Raw genomic sequence first — 23,221 nt, 5'->3', positions numbered from 1 at the left:
ACTGCTGTATCAGTGTGCATCTTGTCATACCCAGTACGACCAATACTCATATAGTGCCTTTCTAATCTCATTCAGATTTAACACTCAGATAATTTCAGACTAGACATACAGTATATTTTTCATACCCTACTGATAAATATAAATTCACATCTTTCTGATGCATTACTTTAATGAAAATGTTGATCTTTTGTCTTTACCTGACAGAAAACAGCATTAGCATTATTTAGCATCGGAACAGTGACTTAACAAGTGAGCACAATCCAGCTATTTGACGAGGTAACTGAGAGCCTTTGATGAATGAAAAATATATGATAAAAAGATTTATATCACAGAATGTTAAACTACAGTTTAATGGTACCAGGGGCCTTAGGGATCTTAAGCATAAAAAAAAAGTACATGTATGATTGGATGTGATTGGGTGAATGACGCATGTCATATAAAGCACTTTGAGCGTTCAGGTAGAGTTGAAAAGTGCTAAATAAGAACCAACCCATTTACCATCAGGGATGTCAAACTCAAATACCGCCCACTTTGATCTTAACTTAACTCATTATTTAATCACGGAGATATTTTAATATAAGTTAAAGAAGTGTACGTTTAACAATATGGCTCAGCATGTTAAAAGTGAGAAGAGTAAAAGAATAAAGACAAAGAATAATAACTTACAGTGAAAAAACGTTTTCAGATTAGTGTATCTATATGTACATATATATATATATATATCATGACAATAACCAAGCTTGAATTACTGGGAGCTCATCGCCTAATCCTGACAGCTCCACTGTTCATAGTCCAAAGCTCATAAAACACAAAGCAGCACGAGAGCAATATGACAGAAACAAAGACCAAAAAGAGGAAAAATATCAGCTTACTGCTATTCCAGACAAGAAACAAAAGATGATCCACAGAAAGCAACAGCTGAGAGAGGCGTCTCAGCTGTTACGATAACAAGTAAACTGCCTGTATCAGATTTCCAAATTTTCCTGGTGTAAACTATGCCTTGAGGAAACAAAAATGCCAGTTACATTTGGCATCTGATCTAACTTACATGGTTAAAGAGAAAAACAGCCTACCTGTTAGAGATACGAAGCATGAAGTCTAAGAGACACGCTTCAAAGGTGGAAGGAGAGATGCAGTGCTGCTTCGAATTTCACTGAGAGGGTTTGAAGTCCAAGAACGGAGAGGGGCTGTAAGTGTAGGTGTGGTTGTGTACACGTGACAAGGCTATCACAAGATAAGAAAGCTAGTTAAAGGGAAGGAAAGAGACTGCTTTTTATGAGGAAAATATTGATAAGCTGAAATATATAAGCCAATGAGAAAATCCAATACAACCTTGTAAAGGCAGGTATTGTAAGCCATAGAGTTAACTATAAACCTTCCTTTTTTCAGAAATCCCCTATAATAATGTATCTAAAATTAAATACATGTATGGCATAATATAGGAAAACAAACATACACATTGACCATACATGGGATATAATATAGTCCATAAATGATTGAAAAATGACTTTGCCAGTAAACTGTTCCAGTATGCAGAATCGTGGTTGCGTCATGCCTCATTCCTGCCACAGTGGTGCTGAAACCCAGGAGGCAGCATGAGGCTAGAGCAGGGAGATATGACCAAAAATATTTATCACGATATACATTTGAAAATTTGCGATAACGATATAACTGACGATATAATTGACACTAGACAAAACACTTTACAACTCCACAACTTTATTAGTGCAAAAAAAACAAAAAACCCATCAATGTATTTTCACAAAATACATTGAATAAACTTAAAAAACTTAAAAAGAGGTTATACACACACAATACGGTAACATTATGTTGAAGCACAGTACGTATCACTCCGCGAGGCTCCGCCTACGATAGCCGTAATGCTCCGACAATCCATCAAGCGGTGCAGCTTCGTAGCTTAGCAAAGTCGTACTAAAACATTTGACAGATTTTCGAGCGCCGTGCACATAAAATCGTTTCGAGGTCAGTAAACACAACCAGAATTCATACATAAGGCGCACGGGATTATAAGGGGCTCTGTCGATTTTCAGAAAAATCAAAGGATTGATTTTAAGTGTGCCGTATTTTCTAAAAAAACACGGTAATAACGACGGCCCGCTAGCACGCTCTACCAAAAATAGTGCTTTGTTGTGTATCTGACGGACGAAAGCTAAACCAGTTCCACACCACTGAAGTTGCAGCATTTTTACAAACCAGTTTAGGTTCATCTGTTTCATTCAACAATCCGCTTTCACCCTTCTCATTCTCCGTCGCCGCCATGCTTTTTCCGCCATGTGTGTATGAAAACAAAGGCACTGCGCATGTGCGTTTAACCCATATTCTATCGCGATATTTCATTTTCTTATCATTGCCCAACATTATACCGGTATTACCGTGAACGGTATATGGCCCAGCCCTACATGAGGCGACCACAATTCTGCATACTGGAACATTTTACTTCATTAACCGGTTGCTGCTCACACACTTCTACAGCTGCAGCTCCCTAGCTGCCATCCACACGTAGCCACAACAACAACAACACAACACCCTACACCGCTTTTAAGCTGGCAAGGCGTGATTGCGATGCCGTCTAGATGCATCCGCCTTCTCTGCTACGGCACCGCTGACCACACCCGGCCACATTGTTCTTATAGGTTAGTCCAGCCTGTGGTGGATAGGCATAGCTTTGGGTCATGTGGTGTTGGTAGTGATTATTATATCACCTGTGAGCTTATGGAGGGAGTTTTTTTGAGTGGGTGGGTGATGGGGGAAGTTGACTTTTGCTGACCACTCAAATCTTGAATGTTGTGATCACTGATGTTCGGGTGGATTTTTAAAGATTTTGATAACAAATAAAAGAGACTTAAACTGAAACTTGGATTTATGTTTGAACAGCGGGTGTGTCAAAATTAGTCCCCTATTCAGCTGTTCAGTGACTCAAAGGTTTGACAGTCGCCAGTATTTGTCAGCAAAAACGCCAGCGACAGAGCCTCCCGCACAGTGGCGGTCCTAGCCTGTTTGGTGCACTGGGCTGATTCTGATTGTTTCAGGATGCAGATGTGCCATTATCCAATGACACATCTGCTTACCTGTATCTTTTGCTCGTTTCTCCTCCTCTTCTTTTCTCTTTTTTCTAAACTGAGCACCTGATGGCTTTGAACTTTTCTAATCCATCTTCCATACAGGCAGGTTTTAATTTTGCACTCCAGCATGAACACCCATCCCCCAACCCGAGGATCACCACAACATAACCTAATAGACCTACACCTCAGTTCACAGATTCACTTTGTTTATTTCTGGGATTTCACACAACCCAGGATTCAAATCGTGAATACATAATGGGCTTGGACTGACAACATTATGAATGAAATGTGCTCTATTTGGAATCAGGTTTGGTTAAACTGGCAGCAAGGAATTTGCATTTGCACTGTTAAATTTTTATATAACTTTAATGCACATAAAAAACAGCTGCTTGTTGAAGTGAAAATACATTGATGTTTTTTTGTTTTTGTTTTGCACAAATAAAGTTGTGGAGTTGTAAAGTATTTTGTCTGGTGTCAATTATATCGTCAGTTATATCGTTATCGCAAATTTTCAAATGTATATCGTGATAAATATTTTTGGTCATATCGCCCTGCTCTAATCACAAGCTGCATCTGTTGTTGGAAAACCTGAAAATTATAAAAGATTAATTGTTCTCACCGAGAAAGTTCTTGCAAACAAAATTGAAACTATCCAAACAGATCGGAAAAAGCATGTAAACAAAATGAAAAGGGTCATTATGTCTTTTAAAGAGCTAATGAAATAAATTTATAAATTATTCACAAGTTGAATCGTTTAATTTAACTATGAGTTAAGAGACCTGTTTAAGGATGGTAGGCATTGCATAAATCTCTTCTTTCATTAATCTCATTTGATTAGAAAGATAATTAAAATACATGGTTCTTAAGCATTGCTAAATACAATAAAGGGTTTATGGAGGGTGTTAAAATATGTCTGTCTGAAACTGACAAACGTTCAAGCAGGCCGTCACCTGACAGGGTACAGTCACAGGAAACACCCCTAGGAGAAGTGAGGGTTCAAGAGCACTTTGGAAAAGAACCTCAACTGTCTCTTAATCTCCAGCATGATGTCTATGATGATGTGTTGCCATCTGATAGTGTGTCAAACCAAGGCAGTAGGTTGAGCTCAAAAATATCATCTACTTCATCTGCATGTCTCAGAGCAGAAGCTAAAATGGCTGCCTTGTTACAGCCAGCATATGCTCAAAGAAAAACATTTTCTTGAAGAACAGGAGGAACAATTGAGGAGAAAGATGGAACAAGGTTTCCAAACAGCTTGAAGCAGATAATAGCTGCAATTGTTGCAAAAGTTAATGTGCTGAGAACTGGATCCACTGTGGAGAGCACTGGTTCATGGAAATCCAGTGGAATAGAATCATATTAAAAAAAAAAAAAAAGAGTAACAGGCTTGAAATCAGTGCAGACACAGAGACTTTTGTTCCAGAGATGCTTATCTGAATAAAGTTCACTCATGGCCACTGATTAGATGAGAAGACAGAAAGGCTTTTCAGATGTATTGTTTGCTTATACATAGATGCTGCAATGCAATGGAAGAGGTTACGCTTGCCAATATGCTTGCTGTGATTATAAAACTGCCATGTAAATTAAAAGACAAATGGTGAACAGTAGCATGTGACATCCAGGAGAGGCAACATCACAGAGCTGCATTCACTGACATGGCTTCCTTCCTTGAGCGTCATGTTAAAATTGCTACAGATCCTGTCTTTGGAAATCTATGTGATGCTCCATCAACACATCTAACAGCCAAGGGCAGTGATGGAGGGAGACGTTCTCCACATCCAAGGGCTAAAGGAAGTAGCTTTGGCACAACTTTTTCTGAGAGAAAGAATCAAAAAGGGGCTCAAGATTGTCACAGTGCTGTGATGGCTTGTCTGTTCTGCAAAGGTGGACACACACTCTCCCTGATAAGAAACCTCATAAGGAGAAGATTTCGTTTCTTAAAAAGAATAGCATCTATTTGGAGTTGTATTGGACACACCACCCAAGAATGCAGAAAATGAATTTTGTGTAAAATCTGTGATTTCAGACATGTAAGTATGCTCCATATCCACCAAAAGGAGAAGAAAGAGGTCAAACTTCACAATGAGGCCGATCCTGTTACAATCCAGACTAATGGTCTTACTGGTTCCGGTGAACAAGACTGCAAGCTTGTAGAAACATATACCTTTCTGGACCTTTTGATCGGCATGAATATGCCCAGAGCCATAGAACCTTTAAAGGTCATCCAGAGTGTAGGTGATGGACCTTCCGCCATTAAGACCATGCTCGTTTGGACAGTGAATGGGCCACTTAGTCAAGAATGCTGTGAATTGGCCAGGATGGCTGTCAACAGTTACAGCCAACAGAGTTTTTGCTGTTACACTGGACAAGCTATGGAAACAGCAGTTCAAGATGGACTTCCCTCAGAGCAGTCTTGATGAGCAGATTGGGCTATCCAAGGAAGACTCAAAGTTCTTGGACTAATCAAATGGCATGGCTAGCGTGCTGACAAGGTTCAGAAAAGAGCCTGTTGTTTTGATGTCTGACATCAAAGTTGTTTCACCATGTATGTGCCAGAGGAAGATGCTGACCTATTGAGATTTACACTGATGGCTGTCATATACTGGGTTGCCTGTGTTGAGGGGGTGGGCATTGCGGCTTTATGCCACCCTGACATGCTTTGCGGCAGGGCTGTCTATGTGCTGTTCTACTCCTAGCTACCGCACCCGTTGTTGTGCTGTAATAACCCATGCTGGATATACGTTCAATAAAGCAGCATCATAAGAAAGCTACCGAGTGGTCATTCTACAATGGTGTCAGAACTCACCCGGACCATCGCCGGAATAACGTCATAAGGGAGGAAACAACGAATGGCTAAGTTTAATCCCCCGACAAGCTTCCCCTTCGATAAGCCAACGGAATGGCCCGACTGGAAACAGTGTTTCGAGCGCTACAGGATCGCAACGAAACTCCACAAAGACGAAGGACAAGTACAGGTGAGCTGTCTAATCTACGCGATGGGCAATGAAGCAGAGAACATTTACAAGTCACTCACCTTCGCCGCTGATGAAAGTCGTGATGTGTAATGAGGAAGTTCGACGAGTATTTTTTCTCGCAGAGGAACATTATACATGAGAGAGCATGTTTTCACCAGCGTGTCCAGCGGCCAGGCGAAACGGCGGAGAGTTTTATCCGAGCCCTGTATGACCTCTCAGGGCACTGTGAGTTTGGTGCATGTAAAGAGGAAGATATCCGCGACCGTATTGTGGTCGGGATACTAGACAAGGACCTCTCCCGCAGGCTACAGCTGATGAAGGACCTCATGTTGGCGCAAACAACCCAGACAGTCAGAGGAGGTCGCAGCGCAGGTCAGCTTGCAGGGAGATGCGGGAGGCTCAGTACAGGAGGTACGGGATAAACGGAAAATCATGGACTGGAAATCACAACAACAACAGCGAGGCAGGCTACCCACGGAAAAATAATTGGTCGGGGCGTGACAAGAAATGCGGTAAGTGTGGAAAGACACAGCATGCCAGGGACAAAAGGTGCCCAGCAGCAAAATCTGTTTGCCATGGCTACCGAAAAATGGGACACTGGGCCAGGGTGTGTCGTAACACCAGATCAGTGAATGAGGTTACTGAGACAGAGAAAAGCAAGCAGGCCTCATACTTTCTAGGCTCAGTGTGTAATGCAAAAGGACATAGTGAAGCATGGACTGTGCAGTTACGGCTAGACTCTGCCCCAATAGAATTTAAGATCGACACAGGAGCAGATGTCACTATCATAAATGAAGACACGTTCCACACACTTGCTCATAAGAGAACACTAGAGCCTTCTAATCTCCCTCTAGATAGCCCCGGAGGAGAGATGTTATGTCTCGGCTACTTCAAGGCCACAATAAGCTATAAAGGCAAAGACTACCTGTCCAAGGTGTATGTGGTTCGTGGACGCAGAGTTAACAACCTTCTCAGCCGCTCCTTGTCAGTGCAGATGAACCTGGTGGGAAGAATTGATGAAGCAATGCTCATTGCTACCAGGAACCAACCACTTTATGGTGAACACGGAACACTAAAAAATGAGCCAGTCAAAATTCAGTAAAGGGACAATGCTGTGCCATTGGTGGTCCATACAGCATGCCGTGTGCCTTTCCCCATGCTGCAGAAAGTGAAGGAGGAACTACAAAGAATGGAGAATCATGGTGTCATTGAGAGGGTGACCCAACCTATCGAATGGTGTGCCCCAATGGTGCCTGTCTTGAAGAAGAACACTGTCAAAGCTGAATAAGTCTGTCAAAAGAGAGCGCTATATCTTGCCAGTGGATTTTGGCAGATCCCGTTGCACCACGAGAGCTGCAAACTAACGACATTCATCGCGCCGCAGGTATTGTTTTAAGAGGCTGCCCTTTGGAATAACAAGTGCACCAGAGATCTTTCAGCAAAAGATGTTGTTGACCTTAGAAGGGCTCGAGGGTGTGGAGGGGCTTGAGGGTGTGGAGGTCTTTATGGTTGACATCCCGGTCTATGGGGCCACCATAGAACAACACGACAACCGACTTGAGAAGGTGCTGCGAGTGTGTGGGCCTGCGAGAAGTTTGATAAGTATTTATGTGGCTTAGATCGCTTCAGGCTTGAGACTGACCATAGACCTTTGGTGCCCCTGGTCAACAGCCAGGACCTTGACAATGTTCCATTGAGGTGTCAACGCCTCCTGATGCGGCTCATGAGGTACAAGCCAGAGGCCATCTATGTTCCTGGCAAAACGCTTGTCATCGCCGATACGTTGTCACGGGCTGAGGATGACACTAGCACTCACAGTGAAGTGGACTGCTACATAGCCACCGTGTTACAGGGCATTCCAGCATCCCCAAGCCGAATGGAAAGCATTAAAGCAGCTACTGCAACTGATGTTGAACTACAGACTGTCATCATGTACATACGCAGGGGTTGGCCTGCATATGGAGCTAGTGTGCCACTGAACATCAAAGCGTACATGAAAGTGAAGAACGAGCTATCAGAGGCTGACAGCCTGGTCATACGAGGCTGCAGGATTGTCATTCCAAAGTCACAGAGAACAGCCATTCTACAAAAACTACATGAAGGGCACCAAGGCCTCACCAAGTGCAGGGATAGGGCTAATTCATCTGTGTGGTGGCCGGGGCTCTCCACTGAGCTAAAGAATGCAGTGCTGCAGTGCCACACCTGTCTGGCGCAGAGGCCAACACAGACAAGGGAGCCGCTCATCTCCACACCTTTGCCGGATCGTCCATGGCAAAGGATAGCCCTGAATCTCTGTGAACACGACCGGAATAATTACCTTGTTGTGTCAGACTACTACTCACGTTTTCTGGAAATACTGCATCTACCATCCACAACCAGTGGCCAGGTTGTTCAGAAACTGAAGTCGACCTTTGCTAGGTTTGGGATCCCTGACGAGGTGGTGAGTGACAATGGCCCTCAGTTCTCCAGCTCTGAGTTCCAGGCCTTCGCGAGGGAGATAGATTTCGCCCACATAACATCTAATCCCCACCACCCACAGGGAAATGGTCACGCGGAGAGGGCAGTACAGACCGCAAAGAAAATCCTCCAGCATGATGACCCACTAATAGCACTAATGTGCTGTAGGTCTACTCCCTGTGCCACTACAGGCTTCAGCCCAGCGGAACTTGGGAGGAAGATCAGGACAACCCTGCCCACCTTGGAGAAGAATCTTCAACCTAAATGGCCCACCAAAAGAGAGGTTAAACGAAGGGACGCTAGTCAGAAGGCCGAGCAGGCGTTCTACTACGACCACCGCCATGGTACTAAGCCCCTACCGCCACTCCATCCACAACTTCAAAACACATACAAACCCCAAAGCACGTAAAAACTCCAAAACACGTACAAACTCCAAAACACGTACAAACTCCAAAACACGTAAAAACTCCAAAACACATACAAACCCCAAAGCACGTAAAAACTCCAAAACACGTACAAACTCCAAAACACGTACAAAACACAAGAGAAGTGCTCCAGGATGCTAGGCGCAGTGTTGAGCTTTTGTTACCTAGTGGCTACACAAGCCAGGAAGTACCAACAACCCAATTTGGTGTGTGGTAGTAACAGGTAAATGAACATTTTTTTTAAAATTATTTGAATATATATGAGTGGTTGTGTATAAATACACAAACAATACACATATGCTTTAGTAATTCCTTTTGTGCATAATTTTATATTGTTGTTAATAATAAATTAAAGCAACAAAACAACCTGAAGAGCCGGTTGGGAGCTGAAGTGAGCCGAGCCGAAAGAGCGGGTTCTCTAAAAAGAGCCGGAGATCCCATCACTACCATCTGTCCTTACTAAGCTGGACAAGGAGAAGGCTTGGGCAACACCTGCCATTGTCTCCAAGGAGAACGTCACTCTGAGGTCCTATCTCATTGCCACACCCCAAGGTGCAGTGCTGCAACGGAACCACCGCCATCTCCTCCTCGAACCATCTCCACGGGCTATGCCACAACCCCTTCCACCACCCACTGTGGACACTGAGGGGCTGCCATCCCAGTGCGCTGGTGTCTCCACTTCAGAGACCCCACCCTTGGCCCCTAGTCCGGCCCCAATGCTTGCACCCACTCACCAGTGTTGCCAACTCCTCAGTAAGGAAAATCGCTATTGGTTGTCCTAAAAGTCGCTAGAAGTCGCTAAATGACGTCATCGCCTAATTTGCATGATTGATCATGCTAATCTAATTGTAACCTATGTTGTTGGAGAGAGAAATAACATCGTGGAAGAGCCATAAAGTGAGTAAAAAATGCATTTAGAGTTTATTTAGAACTACAAATTAAATTTCTTTTAGCAATTATTGTTTTTTTTTAATGTCACAATTCCAACCCTGCTCCTTTACCCGGGCTTGGACCAGCAAGTGACCCGAAATAGGCACTCTGGTGGAGTTACTTTGTGTGTGTGTGTTTATAAGTAGTTTTAAACCTTGTGATCCACAAAACAGCATAAGAGTAAAAGAAGAACTGACTGCGTTACAGCACCTGCTGCTTGTTGAGAGTAAAAGCGATACGCGCTTTCACGTCTTTTTTTAGCGACTTTCTTTAGAAAAAAAGTTGCTAAGGGGTCTGAAAACTCGCTAAATATAGCGACAAAGTCGCTAAATTGGCAACACTGCCACTCACGCAGACGTCCCGGATCAGGTACGCACAAGGTGCGGCTGGGTACGCAGGCCAGTCAAGAGGCTGGATCTGTAGACACTGGGGTAATGGGAGGGAAGGAAGGACTGGGGAGTGGGAATGCTGTATTGTTGCTGTTTTGTACTTATGTTTTGAGCTGCAACCAATGCTGCTGTTACCTGGTTGAGTTAATTACCCTAAAGGTTTAACATGTTTAATAAGTCCTATTTTGTGGACACTGCCCTTCAGGCTGACAGCAATGTTCCCTCTAATTTTTAATGTGTCTGAGCGAACACACAAACTCCCTGAGCGATCCCTTGGGCCACTGTGACCGACATCAGACGTGTGCATTGTGGTCACGCCAGCATCTAATCCATCCAAGTTACATGGTTTATTAAAATAATCAAATTACAGCATTTACATTTATGTTAGACTACTTTTAATTAACTTCTTTGGCCCACTTACAATGAAAATGTAAAAAATCATCAGCGGTTGATTTGTTCCATCAGAAAGGTCCTTCATTTCACCCTGGAGACTCAGCATTTGTATGAAGAAGGACTCCAAACTGCAGTCGCGAAGATATGCCTTCTTCAGGAGTCCAACTTCAGTAACCCTACAAACTTCACTGCTGTTCAGTTTTCTGTCTTCATTTAGGTCAGAAGTAATAGCAGAGCTGTATGTTTTACTATATATTTTCTTTAATTCCTCAATCAGTACAAGGTATATTGCGTTTAGGTCGAAACTAGCGAGTCAACTCCCTGCTAACTTCTAACTCACTAAATTTCATAAATTCTGTTTTCATGGTAACCTGAATTTTAAACTTAATTGGTACACCTGGTAGAGCAGCAACACTGATCATTTTATTAAATATTAAAGAGTTTTGACAGTTTGTAACAGTTTGCCACAGTGTTCGTTTGACTTTGGGACCTGAAGTGGAGTTTGGAACTGGAAATGACTAATGACATCAGATTTAAAGACCAGATTAGGGTGAGGACCCATTAGGTGATTAATGTATATGGTTTGTTTAAAGCCTGACCAATACTGTAGAGGAGTACTGATTCTTGTGAATTTTAGACAGACTGATGCCACACCAAGCCTAATTCTTTTGAGGCTGGTTTTGCATGAGAATTACGACAGATTATTCCATAAGAAAGTCAGAAATCATGAGACTGCCAACAAACTCAGGCATGGCCTTCGGAGTGAGGACCTCTCTCTTTCTCTCTTTCACACTTTCTTTCTCTCATGTATACCTTTCTCCAGTGATGTCTCTTTATGGTGTTCCTGGTTATTAGCATCAAAGCCCAGAACTGAGTGAAGGACTGCTTCAAACGTTTGTAGTACTTCCTAAAAGCAGGAGAAGAGCAGCAGCACACAAGGGATTACATTTGTACATAACTGAAAGCAATGTCCTAAACCCCTTTAAGGACTATGCCCTTTCACTACCTCTATGAAATGCATCTTTACTGGTTTTCTGTACAGTGGGTTAGTGCAGTTTCAGAACTACTCTTCACTCAGTCTTCCTGTGAGAATGTCAATGTATTCAGAGACACAAAGCTCCTACAGTTAAATGAAGTTGAAAGGTTCTGTTCGGTTTCTTTAACCAGACCTGTATTTAAACATCCACACTGATATAGCTTCAAAATCAACCCACTAACAACTTAAAATATAAACAGTGGATCGCATGTTGACCTAGACTAGTTTTAATTTTTACACTGCTTCATAAAACTTTTTAGTGGACAGGTTTCCAAATCTTTTCCTCTTCTGCCTTAACAACAGGTTCTTTATTTCTAGCTCACACACGGTGTCAATGCGCTAACACGCAGTAGTGATGGGATTTCCGGCTCTTTTTAGAGAACCGGCTCTTTCGGCTCGGCTCACTAAAAAGAGTCGGCTCCCAACCGGCTCTTCAGGTTGTTTTGTTGCTTTAATTTATTATTAACAACAACATAAAATTATGCACCAAAGGAATTACTAATGTAAAAAAAACCTGTGGTTTTATTTATATATGTTTATATATAAATATATACGGTGGCCCCTAGAGACAAAGCATGTACAAACTCCAAAACACATTTCTAGCGTTAACTGAACTTCCAAAACAGAGCTACCTAGATCACTTAAATTACACAATTGAAAGCATATGTGTATTGTTATCCCTGGCTCTCTTTCTCTCAGCGAAGGCGGTCGCACTTTTCTCCTCTCCTCTCCCTTAGCTTCCCTGCTTAGCTTCTTATGTCCTTGTCTTGTCTTGTGCTTTTTTCTTCCCTGGAACACTCCCTCACAGTCTGTTCTCTAAAACCTAAAAGAGGAATTATGGATTTGATCAACTGGTCCCTAAATGCAACTGACACCCCTTTCTCAACGAGAAGTTTGGGCTTGGGTGAGCCTGAGTGCTGAAGATATCTACCTATTTGGAACCATGGTAACAGGGTTCTTGCTGATCGGAGCTGGCTTGGCCCTGACTTATCGAAGAATTAAGAAAGCGGAACCGGCTGTTCAAACCCCCACAAGGCTGCCCGCTGGGATTGAAACGATGGGAAGAGGCGTGAGTTTCTCAAAATGGGCTCATTGAGTGCAGCACGGATAAGATCTTGGAGAGGCTACGGCTGCTGTGAATATTCAGAATAAGACCTCTGACTGCAGACTGGATACAGACTGGGCTCGCTCGGAATAACATCTCTGGGCGATAATTGGATGACATCTCGGGGAGGCACACTGCCGTGAGTTCTCAGACATCGGCTCCTTGAGCACAAGAAATGACAACATCACAGAACGCAAGTATGGGGAAGTTCGCGGCTCTCCAACTGAGAGACCAGTGTTGGACTGTAGAACTGCTTTGAAATTCATATGAGCTGTTCGCACTAAAGTAAAAAGCACCATCACTTCATGCGGATAGCCCCTTTGGCGCCAGCGGCAAGGCTGGAGCTGAACAAAAACTCCCTGATAACGACTGTGTTTAGTCTGTTCCTTCCCATTCCATGCAAGGCCACCTGGGTTGGCTGGTAGACTGTTTACTTAGCCTGGCAGGGCGAAGGACACTGTCTCAGCTGAACTCTGGACACGCACACACATACACTTACACTGATAAGCACACACTCATCCCCCCTCCATTTCCAAACGCCTTCAATGCTTGTTTCCTGTGGGGGAACACGGCGGGTCCATGTGCCGCGCTGGAATGGTAGTGCTGTGCAGGGCGGCTGCTGTGTTCGCTTCGGATTACTCCTCACCCCCCACCCAATCCTGTGGCTTGTCATGTCTTTCACAATGTTGTGCTGTGGACATTTATGTGCTTTTTGTGCAGAGGAATTTTTTTGTTTCCTGTTCTCATGCTGTCCTACCATGGAAGCACAGCATGAGTAGAGGTCTCTTTTTTTCCTCTTGTACTTTCCTATTGTAGTGTATATTTCAGTGTTTTTCTGTAACGCTACCGATCTCCGACTTGTATCCCCATGTAATGTCTGTGTTGTGTGTGTAAGGTCGGGGGGGGGGGGGGGGGGGGGGGGGGGTGTCCCATTTCACTGCAGGGCAACCTGCATGTTGCAAATAAAGCTGTTTGTGTATTTATACACAACCACTCATATATATTCAAATAATTAAAAAAAATGTTCATTTACCTCTTACTACCACACATTAAATCCGGTTGCTGGTACTTCCTGGCTTGTGTAGCCACTAGGTAACAAAAGCCCTAGCATCCTGGAGCACTTCTCTTGTGTTTTGTACGTGTTTTGGAGTTTGTACGTGTTTTGGAGTTTGTACGTGCTTTGTCTCTAGGGCCACTGTAAATATACTTCTATTTATTCACTCCACATAAAATGTAATAAATATATCATATAATATAAAAACCAACTTTTTACATTTCAACTTTTAACTATTTAAATTTTCAGCTTTTTCCTTTTAAACTAATTTTAAGTGAAACAACACAAAACACTGCAAACCACAACACAATTAAATATAAATTAAAATATGAAAACAAAAAGAAGATGCACATTCCCTGTCGCTAACAGGGATTTGGCACGTTAATGCGGTTATGGTATTAACATCATTTTAACGAGATTAATGCTGACAGCACTAGTACATATATGTGTATATATATGTGTGTGCATATATATACATACATATATATATACATACATATATATGTATACATACATATACAGTATATACACATATATGATCGCTAGTATATAAACACACACGCACACACACACACAGAGCGGTGTGAAAAACTGTTTGCCCCCTTCCTGATTTCCTTTTTTTGTTTTTCACACTTGATTTATTTACACACAAATGTAAATATTAGACAAATATATCATTATGATTAATGGGGGAAAAAATTTAAACCTACATGGCCCTGTGTGAAAAAGTGAAAGCCCCCTAAACCTAATAACAGCTTGGACCATTGCTTAGCAGCAACAATTGCAATCAGGCACTTGCAATAACTGGCAATGAGTCTTTTAGAGTGCTGTAGAGAAATTTTGTTTTTTCTTGAGCCATGGACTTGCTGGTATGTTTTGGATCAATGGTAGCCAAACAGCCCCAGACAATCACACTACCACCACCATATTTTACTGTTGGTATGATGTTCCTTTTCTGAAATGCTGTTACTTCTACACCAAACATAATGGGACACACACCCTCCAAAAAGTTTAACTTTTGTCTTGTCAATTCATAGTGTATTTTCCCAAAAGTCTTGAAGATCATCAAGACGCTTTCTGGCAAAACTGAGACAAGCCTTTATGTTCCTTTTGCTTAGCATTGTTTTTGGTTCTTGGAACTCTGCCATGTAGGCTGTTTTTGCCCAGTCCCTTTCTTATGGTGGAGTCAGGAGCACTGACCTTAATTGAGGCAAGTGATGCCGGCAGTTCTAAGGTCTTTTACCACAATTGCCACAAGCGTTATAAGTGGGGTGGGGGTCACATTTTCACACATGGCCATGTAAGTTTGGATTTCCCCCCCTTAATATTAGACACCTCAATTTGGAAACTGATTTTTACTTAATTGTGTTACCTTTGTCTAATATTAACATACAAAAACGTATGACATCAGGAAGGGGCCAAACACCACTTTCTCAAACACCATTGAATGTCATAGATTGCATAGATTTCCCCTCTCCCTCAGTAGACCTGGCCTGGTGTCCTCGAATGTGGCTCTGGATGACAATGGCTTTCTGTTTGAAGAATCTAAAGTTCTTCCTGCAGAGGAAACCCCTTATGTTTCTCTGGATGGTGATGGCAGCCCATGTTTGAGTGCTGCTCCATTTTTCTTCCAGCTGCTGGTACAGTTGCTCCTTAAGGAACACCTAAATGTAGTTGCATATACAGTAAATGAAAATCTGCTTTACCTTTCTAATTAAAAACAAACTAAATGGTGAGATGATTGAACAATTTGTCACCTTGGTGAGTCCCAACTGGTACTGTCCCTCCTCAGCACCCAATATTTCCAGCAGAGCCACTGTCTGATCTCTGTCTGATATTTCATTTAACTCCTGGGCCTTCAGAACCCCATACCTGGATCAGAAAGACATGACACCTTTAAGACCTTTAAGCACCTTGTCCAACATTTGTGCACACACTCATAATGCAGTGGATGCCTACACTGCAAAAACTCAAAATCTTAACAAGTAGATTTGTCTTATTTCTAGTCAAAAAAAATCTAATCACACTTAATATAAGACAAAATCAGGTAAAGAGTAACATCTAAGAGGAAAAATCTGTTGATGGAACAGTGAAAATTTTCTAGTTCAAGCTCCACAGTTTAAAAACAAGTTCATATATCTTACTGAGTTGTTACTCTTTAGCTGGTTTTGTCTTATTTTAAGTGTGATGAGATATTTTGACTAGAAATAAGACAAATATACTTGCTAAGACTTTGAGTTTTTGCAGTGTAGGGGGCAACTTGCAGTCAGTATCTTGCCCAAGGGTACTTGCAGATTAAAGAGCCAGAGAGTGAACCACCAATCTTCAGATTGGGAGACAACCCCCTCTACCACCTGAGCCACAGCCCTCCAGAACAGAACGTGATTTAAACATATCAGATTTAATTTGCCACCAATCCTTATCGATCATTTGATGCCAGTACCTAAAAAATGTTTACATTTTATTTCTCATGGAGACAGCAGGAACTTTCAAATTTGCTAAGATTTATGGAGAACCTTTGGTTCGAGGCAACCTGGAGGGAAATTAGTGTTTAAGGAAACTACAGTCATGGAATTTACATTCACTTAACACATGGAATTTAGTAGTTTATAATATTATATTAGATCATAACAAGAGAATAGCTGACACATGTCATCACTAAATATGTGGTATGAAAACAAAAAGATCAGAACTGATTAATAAAAAGGTTTAAAATAGGGACACAGCTTTTTAAAAAGTGATACCAAAATTGGGAGCGGCGGAAGACATTTTTAGATTATTTACGAGTACAACATTAATTAAAATAAAATACAAGTAATGATATGAGGAAGAGAATGGATGGATAGAAGTAACAGTCCTATAATAAAAATCCTACTTAAGTGCATGCCAAAGTTCTTATGATTAACAGACACTAAACAAAAAATTCAATGTCTTTAGTTTTAGTCTTTGACAAATGGATTAAATCTGTCAACAATAAGCTTTCTGCATATGTTTATGGCAGTGTTTCTCAAATTTTTTGTTATTCCCCATTTTGGAAGCCGAATAACATTCAGGACCCACTTCTCCCTTCACATTTTCTTTTGTTTGTTTATTTTTATTTTAAAAAATACAGTCATTCATCTTAGATTCACTTGTGTTTTTTACTCTGGTTTTTCACACCACTGTTTTATTGAAATTTTTGTTTTTTGTTTATAAATTTAAACTGAAAAGAGTGAATAGTTGCATGTAGTTTGAGCTACATTAACGTTCATGAATGATCATCTGCTTGGAGGAAAGTGAGAAGCAAACTATCTTTTAGCAATGAGCTCAGCACTGTATGTATGTTTGCAGCACCTTGAGACAAAGTAGGAGTACTGAATCCTTATTGGAAAACCTTCTTTCCGGATGTGGATGGTCTCCAGCAACCCCGCATGCCTCAGCTGTGCTGACACATAGTCCACATCAAAGATACCAGGAAGCTGATAAGAAACATGTGAGAAGTAACACATGGTTTTACATTGTCTTGTAATTAAAAAAAATCTCCAATTTCATGAATAGTAAGGGATGTCATAATACTACTTTAAGAGATTTTTATCCATTGTACCAATGTTTTGTTCCGATTTGTGATCCTAAATCTGAATCCTTCTAGAAAAACAAAAAAGGTTCAGAACCCAATTTATCTGGCTCCCACTGGGAACCAAATATTAATAGAATCTGGAAAATGAACTGTGATGACATCTGTGATGTGATGGCATGTCTTGTGAATGAAAAACGGAAAAGGTCTATTTAAATTTTACTGTAAATGTAAACTATGTCCTTCAAAAAACCTATTTATTATGGTCATACAAGCATTACTGCTACATATTGGTAAACAGCAGAGTAGCTGACAAAAACTGGCATCTTGGTTTCATGGTCCCAGTTCTCAACATTTCAATCTAAGCATTACACACCTAGGAACAACTAGTGTAATTCCATGGCAACCCAATCCACAGGTTTCATCTTCAAATTGTTGACCTTCTTTAAACTTCTGAGCCCTGAGCTGTCAGTAATAATGATACCAACCCAAGTCTCTAACCCTAACATAAACCATTACTAGACAAGCAAATAGTACTTTTTGAGGGAAAAAAGTAAACCGAATTCAATTTTTTTGTTCATTATTCTAAATAGGGTTAGAATTAGGGTTAGGGTCCTCAGTGATTATTTAGACCTCATGACTTAGGGCAGTGTAGAAATTGTTCCACATTACACATATGTCACAAGTTAATGGAAAAGAAATATGTGTATTACTGTAAAATTGGTCTTGTTACCTTGACATAGTTTGGCTTCAGACAATGAATGAAGGAAGTTTTGCATCTAGAATATCAAAGAAAAATACAGTCACAGGTTATTCCTAAAGGCAGAGTTAAAATCAAGAAAGCCTGAACTGCAAATGTTTTTAATAATAAATCCTATGTTTTGTGTTGACATCAGTGTTTACCATTTGTTTACTTGTCAAAAAAAGTTGCTATATAATCATAACTAAACTTGTATCAAATGAATCTGTCAAAACTATTTGACAGCACTATGAATGGAACCATTTGCTAAAACTGTATTTTCTACACAAGCAGTGAAAAAGTATCCCTTCTGATGATACTGAGCTGGTTTCCAAACAAATCCACAGATTTGATAATGATGCTCTGTATCAGCCAATTTCCTCTGTTGGTACCTCTCCAAGCGGGTGGTAAGTTCAGTCAAGGACTGGAGGAAATGCGAAGCCGCAGTAGTGGACTGTTGGCGCTGGCCCCTTCTTTTCCAGCCCAACTCTGTCTGCTGAACATAACTGTCTTGAACCTTCTGGAACAGCTCTGACACCATCTGTGGCCATATAAAAGTTATAATGTAAATATCCCTATAAAATATGCAATTTATCTGTAGGTACTTGATTCTACATATGAAAAACAGTTTAAATCTTAGAACATTGTAATTCTCACCCATTCTGGTGAGAACTGTTATAAGAATAGGCTTTATATCTAAACACAAAGTGTTCCCTCAGTTGGAAAGCCACCTGTCTCATAACTTTTAGTTAGAGCCTACACCACCCACAGAACACCAAAGATGTCCTTTATTGGACTAAATTTGGTCAGCTCTATCAGTTATGCCCTTTAAAAAATAATTTAAGACTTTGTTGATATTTGGTTATAAACTAAAAGGATCCTGGAATAATATCTAGCATCTGATGAAAAAGAAAGGTGGGCAGTGAGTGAGGATAGACAGTGATGAGCATCAGAACATTTGGATGTTGACCACTTTTAAGGGCGCATTGTCTCTTTTAAGGAACAATAAGGTAAATATCAAACTAGCAATAAGATTGTTTACATTTATCTCTCAGTGCAGCCGACTTTAATCTGTTAAAATTAAATATCAGAAAACTGCTAATTTTATGGATGAACGTGTTGCAGCCAATTACTGTATAAAAGATGGAGGACACTGTTCCCATTACTCCCACTGTGCAAAAGCAAAGCCAAAATGTCCCTGCAATCTTGCATTTTTGTATGGACAGTAGTGACTGGGGATACACTCAGTGTCAAACTCTCACCCACACACCCACAGGATGTGACCGTGAACAATTCTTCACAGCTGTGTTACTGCCATAGTCAGTTTTTATGAATAGTAAGTCACTATCCTTATTTTAGACAAAGATATGCCATCAGCAGCCCAGTTATTGTAAATATCAGAATTATTAGCAAATTGATTTTTTTCTTTTGAATTTTTGATATGAAACTGAGGATGATATAAAACAAACTGAAGATTTGAACAATACATCCATCCATTACAAACTCATAGCCTGGTAACACAGAAGTGAATCAAGCTTTGTTCATTTTATTTAATAGCATCACTTAGAATCTCCATTACTATCAAAAGCTACATCCACCTTGGGGAAAACAAAATAAGAAATCATTACTTGGCTCCATCACATTATTAGAACAATGACTGCATAAAAGATGGACAACATAGTTCTACTTCCTCCCATGGCATAAAAATGATGGCAAAATGTCCCATTTTGGGGGAGTCTGTGGAGTAGTGACTTGGGGTGGAGTTGCTGCGTTGAAGATGTCAGGGAGCTGCAAGTCAAATACTCTTAGAGCACAACTTGACAATGTTGTGCTGCAGGGTTATGGTATGGAACCAGCAGACCACAGAAAATGACATGGCACTTTAACTGGTGTAGTAGAAGGTCAGTAGGATGTTATTACTGACAGAAAAGGAGTTCAATTTTCTAAGGAGGTACATTGACTGGTGGAACTTTCTCAGGTTGACCTCAGAGTTGGGGAGAACCTCAGGTGGCTGTTGCAGATGGTCCCCAAGTACTTGTACTCCTTTATGATCCCTACAATGACCCATGGATAGTGATGAAGACAGCCACTACAGGCAGTAAGTTTGCCCACTAACAAAGAAATGATCAATTTATCATTTATGTATTTATTTTGCCTGTCCTGTCCAGCACTGTAGCAAACAGTATTATTGTCTGAAGGCCAAAAAAATGCCCAACAGATTTATTTTTCCAAGTGGACCAGAGGGAAAGAAAAAAAGAGGTAACGAGTTGAGAAGGCTCCCAGTATCAGCTCGTTACCTGTAAAAAACACTCATGGGAGCTAGTAAGCTTGCTCATTGATTGCAGATCAAACACATATTTCCTTCATGAAAATGAGAATTCATTTATAACTTTTCTGAAAAACATTTTGCTAGATTTATTTGATATTGTTCTGTCTCTCACTGTTCAACAAACCTACCATTAAAATTATAGACTGATCATTTCTTTGTTAGTGGGCAAGCTTACAAAATCAGCAGGGGTTCAAATCATTTTTCCCTGACTGTATATATTTTAAATATATAAATTTTCTAAATCTAACTGGGACTCGTGGTGACCGCGGTGTTCCAAGCCGAGACAAAAATGGACGTGTCCTCCTTACTGCAGCTGAACAAGACCAATGATGGGTCGAACACTTCCGCGATACTCTGAACCAACCTGAGCCACCCCAACGGTTCGAGGCCGAAGACCTGGCACCTTCCATGGATCTTCTTCCTGTCGATATCGGACAAATCAGCATCACTGAAGTCAAGACAGCAATCCGACTCCTCAAGAGTGGAAAGGCAGCAGGCCTGGACGAAATCCTCGCCGAAATGCTGAAGCATGGCGGACCCCATCTTGAAGCCGCCCTTACAAGACTCCTAAACGCCTGCTGGTCAACATCACATGTACCCGATGACTGGACAAAAGGCACCATCATCAAACTTCAAAAAAAAGGTGATTTGGGTGACTGTAACAACTGGCGGGGCATCACGTTGCTGTCGGTACCCGGGAAAGTGTTTTGCCTCGCTCTTCTGAATCGGCTACAACACGCAGTGAACGAACGATTGCGAGAAGAGCAGGCTGGGTTTCGGAGTGGCCGGTCATGCGTCGAGCAAATCTTCACCCTCCGCATGATCATTGAACAAACATTGGAATACCAAAGGAAGATTTCTATTAATTTCATTGACTTCGAGAAGGCTTTTGACAGCGTCCACCGGCCGACTCTATGGGCTATCCTACGCCACTATGAAGTCCCTCAGCAGTTTGTAGATGCCTTTCGTTGTCTCTACTCAAACTCCCGTTGCTGTGTCCGGACGGAGGACGGCTGCACAGATTTCTTCAAGATCAATACTGGCGTCCGACAAGGATGCGTGCTATCCCCTTTCCTCTTCCTGTTGGTAATTGACTTCAAATCAAATCAAATCAAATCACTTTTATTGTCACATCACATGTGCAGGCACACTGGCACAGCACATGCGAGTGAAATTCTTGTGTGCGAGCCCCACAAGCAACAGAGATGTGCAAACACAACAACACAAACGAGCAAAATACAAGAATGGCCAACCTGAAACTAATAAATATATGTACAATATATAATAGTGTATGCATTTCTGGATGTGTATACTAAATATTTTCCTACGTGTGTGTGTGTGTATACACATTTTTACAAATTAAATAGTAAAAAAAAAAAAAATAATAAAAAAAAAATAATAATAATAATAATAAAATATATAAAATATACAGAGTTGAATATGTGCAAAACAAGTGGCATTTATATACAGTGTGGAGTGCATAATGTTGAAGTTCCAGTAGTGAAGCTGAGGTGTCTATGAAGTGTTCAGCAGTCTGATGGCCTGATGGAAAAAGCTGTCTCTCAGTCTGCTGGTACGGGACCGGATGCTGCAGAACCTCCTTCCTGATGGAAGTAGTCTGAACAGTTTATGGCTGGGGTGACTGGAGTCCTTGATGATCCTCCCCGCTTTCCTCAGGCACCGCTTCCTGTAGATGTCTTGGAGGGAGGGAAGCTCACCTCCAATTATCCGTTCAGAGCACCGCACTACTCGCTGGAGAGCTTTGCAGTTGTAGGCGGTGCTGTTGCCATACCAGGTGGTGATGGCACAGTGATAGAAGGTCCTGAGGGGCTCATGCCGAATCTTTTCAGTCTCCTGAGAAAGAAGAGGCGCTGCTGCGCCTTCTTCACTGTTTTGTTTGTGTGTACTGACCACGTAAGATCCTCAGCCAGATGTACTCCAAGGAACCGGAAGCTGCTCACTCTCTCCACAGCAGCGCCGTTGATGGTGATGGGGATGTGTACTTCTCTGCACCTCCGGAAGTCCACTATCAACTCCTTTGTCTTTGCGACGTTGAGGGTGAGATGGTTGTCTTGACACCAGTGGGTCAGGGCGCTGACCTCCTCCCTGTAAGCCGTCTCATCACCGTTGGTGATAAGACCCACCACTGTAGTGTCGTCCGCAAACTTCACAATGATGTTGGAGCTGTTAGTGGCTGTGCAGTCGTAGGTGTAGAGTGAGTACAGGAGAGGGCTCAGTACACACCCCTGTGGAGCACCAGTGTTCAGTGTGATGGGGGATGAGGTGATGCTGCCCAGTCTGACCACCTGGCGTCTGTCAGACAGGAAGCTAAGGATCCAGCTGCAGAGGGAGCTGCTCAGTCCTAGATCCTGCAGTTTCCTGTCCAGCTTCGAGGGAACGATGGTATTGAATGCTGAGCTGTAATCTACAAACAGCATTCTCACATACGTGTCTCTCTTCTCCAGGTGTGACAGGGCAGTGTGTAGTGTCAGGGCTATGGCATCATCAGTGGACCTGTTGTGGCGGTATGCAAACTGTAGAGGGTCCAGTGAGTCGGGTAGTGCAGAGCAGATGAAGTCCCTGACCAGCTTCTCGAAGCATTTGCTTACGATGGGGGTCAGGGCTACAGGTCGCCAGTCGTTCAATGAGGAGATGGTGGAGGATTTGGGTACAGGGACGATGGTGGCCATTTTGAAGCAGGCTGGGACTACAGACAGAGAGAGGGAAAGGTTGAAGATGTGCGTGAACACTCC

General features: G+C 41.9%; 1 protein-coding gene across 1 annotated transcript in view; it reads right to left on the bottom strand.

The window, feature by feature from the left end:
• myo15b (myosin XVB) overlaps positions 1-23,221 on the bottom strand; it is a 114,937-nt gene that overhangs the window by 46,031 nt on the left and 45,685 nt on the right. The window contains exons 11-16 of the mRNA XM_080872446.1: positions 18,532-18,680; positions 18,134-18,179; positions 17,181-17,305; positions 15,605-15,719; positions 15,336-15,511; positions 11,466-11,559 (exon numbers count right to left, since the gene is read on the bottom strand). Of these exons, the coding sequence (XP_080728572.1) occupies positions 11,466-11,559; positions 15,336-15,511; positions 15,605-15,719; positions 17,181-17,305; positions 18,134-18,179; positions 18,532-18,680 (705 nt within the window). The remainder of the gene's footprint in view (positions 1-11,465; positions 11,560-15,335; positions 15,512-15,604; positions 15,720-17,180; positions 17,306-18,133; positions 18,180-18,531; positions 18,681-23,221) is intronic.

Source organism: Rhamphochromis sp. 'chilingali' (assembly GCF_963969265.1).
Source record: "Rhamphochromis sp. 'chilingali' genome assembly, chromosome: 22".
Taxonomy (NCBI): Eukaryota; Metazoa; Chordata; class Actinopteri; order Cichliformes; family Cichlidae; genus Rhamphochromis; species Rhamphochromis sp. 'chilingali'.
This window is presented reverse-complemented; position numbering and strand designations above follow the sequence as displayed.